At 53.7% G+C, this 2,102-nt stretch overlaps 1 protein-coding gene across 1 annotated transcript in view; it reads right to left on the reverse strand.

Moving 5' to 3' along the window:
- Nucleotides 1-2,102, reverse strand: part of INTS4 (integrator complex subunit 4) — a 48,111-nt gene that overhangs the window by 34,378 nt on the left and 11,631 nt on the right. The window contains exon 7 of the mRNA XM_015420712.1: nucleotides 745-833. Within this exon, the coding sequence (XP_015276198.1) occupies nucleotides 745-833 (89 nt within the window). The remainder of the gene's footprint in view (nucleotides 1-744; nucleotides 834-2,102) is intronic.

Here is a 2,102-nt window from a genome sequence, read left to right on the forward strand (position 1 = left end):
GGGCAACAGTGGGAGGGCTTCTGGAGTTCTGGCCCTGCTGGTGGACCTCCTGATGCCCCCTGGGTTTTGGCCACTGTGTGACACAGAGTGTTCAACCAGATGAGCCACTGGCCTGATCCAGCATGGCTTCTCTTATGTTCCTATGTCTGGAGCAGTGACGCTCTGTCTTCTTGGTGTGTGCAGGGCCACAGTGGGAGGGCTTCGGGACTACTAGCCCCGCTGGTGAACCTCCTGATGGCACCTGGGTTTTGGCCACTGTGTGACACAGAGTGTTCGACCAGATGAGCCACTGGCCTGATCCAACATTGGCTTCTCTTATGTTCCTATGTCAGGAGCAGTGACGCTCTGTCTTCTTGGTGCTTGCAGGGCCACAGTGGGAGGGCTTCTGGAGTTCTGGCCCTGCTGGTGAACCTCCTGATGGCACCTGGGTTTTTGGCCACTGTGGGACACAGAGTGTTGGACTGGATGGGCCACTGGACTGATCCAACATGACTTCTCTTATGTCTGGGGCAGGGAAGCTCTGTATACTCGGGGCTTGGGGGGGTCGCATGGGAGAGGCTTCTGGAATTCTGGCCCCACTGATGGACCTCCCGATGGCATCTGGGTTTTCCACTGTGTGACACAGAGTGTTGGACTGGATGGGCTGTTGGCCTGATCCAACATGGCTTCTCTTATGTCCTTAACATGACACTCATCCCTCATCTCCGCACCTGACTTTGGGTCTAGCTTATAGTCCATTCCTACCTTTCTGGATAAAGCTGACTGAGAACCCAGGTAAGCTGAACTGCAGCACTCCGGACCTGTTCGTAGTCATCTGTTAAGAGTTTACAGGCCTGAAACGAAGTTCACAGTCAGATATTCCTCTTGAAACAGTAAACTGAACGTTTCCAGCTAGGTTCGAGTCCAGCAGCACCGTGGAGACCAACCAGGTGTTCAGGGTACGAGCTTCCAAAGCTCCCTTCGTCAGATACCAAAGCTCTGAAAAAGGCACCTTTGACTCTCAAAAGCTCATGCCCTGAAAATCTTGTTGGTCTCTAATGTGGTGCTGGATTCAAATCTAGTTCTTTTACTGCAGACCAACACAGGGTCATTAACACGCGGAATTCACTGCTGCAGGAAGTGGTGGAAGCTACAAGCACAGACAGCTTCAAAAGAGTACTGGATAAACATATCAAGCAGAGGTCCATCAGTGGCCCTTAGCCACAAGGTATAGATGGAACACTCTGTCTGGGGCAAGTGATGTTCTGTCTTCTTGGTGCTTGGGTGGGGGGGCGAAAGTGGGCGGGCTTCTGGAGTTCTGCCCCCGTTGGTGCACCTCCTGATGGCACCTGTATTTTTGGCCACCGTGTGGCAGAGTGTTGGACTGGATGGGCAGTTGGACTGGATGGGCCACTGGCCTGATCCAACATTGGCTTCTCTTATATTCTTCTGTCTGGGGCAGTGATGCTCTGTCTTCTTGGTGCTTGGGGGGCAAGAGTGGGAGGGCTTCTGGAGTTCTGGCCCCTCTGGTGGACCTCCTGATGGCACCTGGGTTTGGGCCACTGAGTGACACAGAGTGTTGGACTGGATGGACCACTGGCCTGAACATGGCTTCTGTGTCCTTATGTATGTGGAATTCCCTGCTGCAGGAAGCGGTGGCAGCTACAAGCACAAGAGGAGACTGGATAAATATGTGGAGCAGAGGTCCATCAGTGGCTATTAGCCACAAGGTATAGATAGGAATGCTCGGTCTGGGGCAAGTGATGCTCTGTCTTCTTGGTGCTTGGGGGGGGCAACAGTGGGAGGGCTTCTGGAGTTCTGTCCCCACTGCTGGACCTCCTGGTATTTTTGGCCACTATATGACACAGGGTGTTGGACTCGGTGGGCCACTGGCCTGATCCAATATTGGCTTCTCATATGTTCTTATGTCTGGGGCAAGGGGTGCTCTGTCTTCTTGGTGCTTGGGGGGGGGCACAGTGGGAGGGCTTCTGGAGTTCTGGCCCCACTGCTGGACCTTCTGGTATTTTTGGTCACTGTGTGACACAGAGTGTTGGACTGGGTGGGCCACTGGCCTGATCCAACATTGGCTTCTCTTATGTTCTTATGTCTGGGGCAAGGGGTGC

The sequence above is a fragment of the Gekko japonicus genome, unplaced genomic scaffold (genome assembly GCF_001447785.1).
Source record: "Gekko japonicus isolate JY-2015 unplaced genomic scaffold, Gekko_japonicus_V1.1 scaffold1409, whole genome shotgun sequence".
Lineage (NCBI taxonomy): Eukaryota > Metazoa > Chordata > Lepidosauria > Squamata > Gekkonidae > Gekko > Gekko japonicus.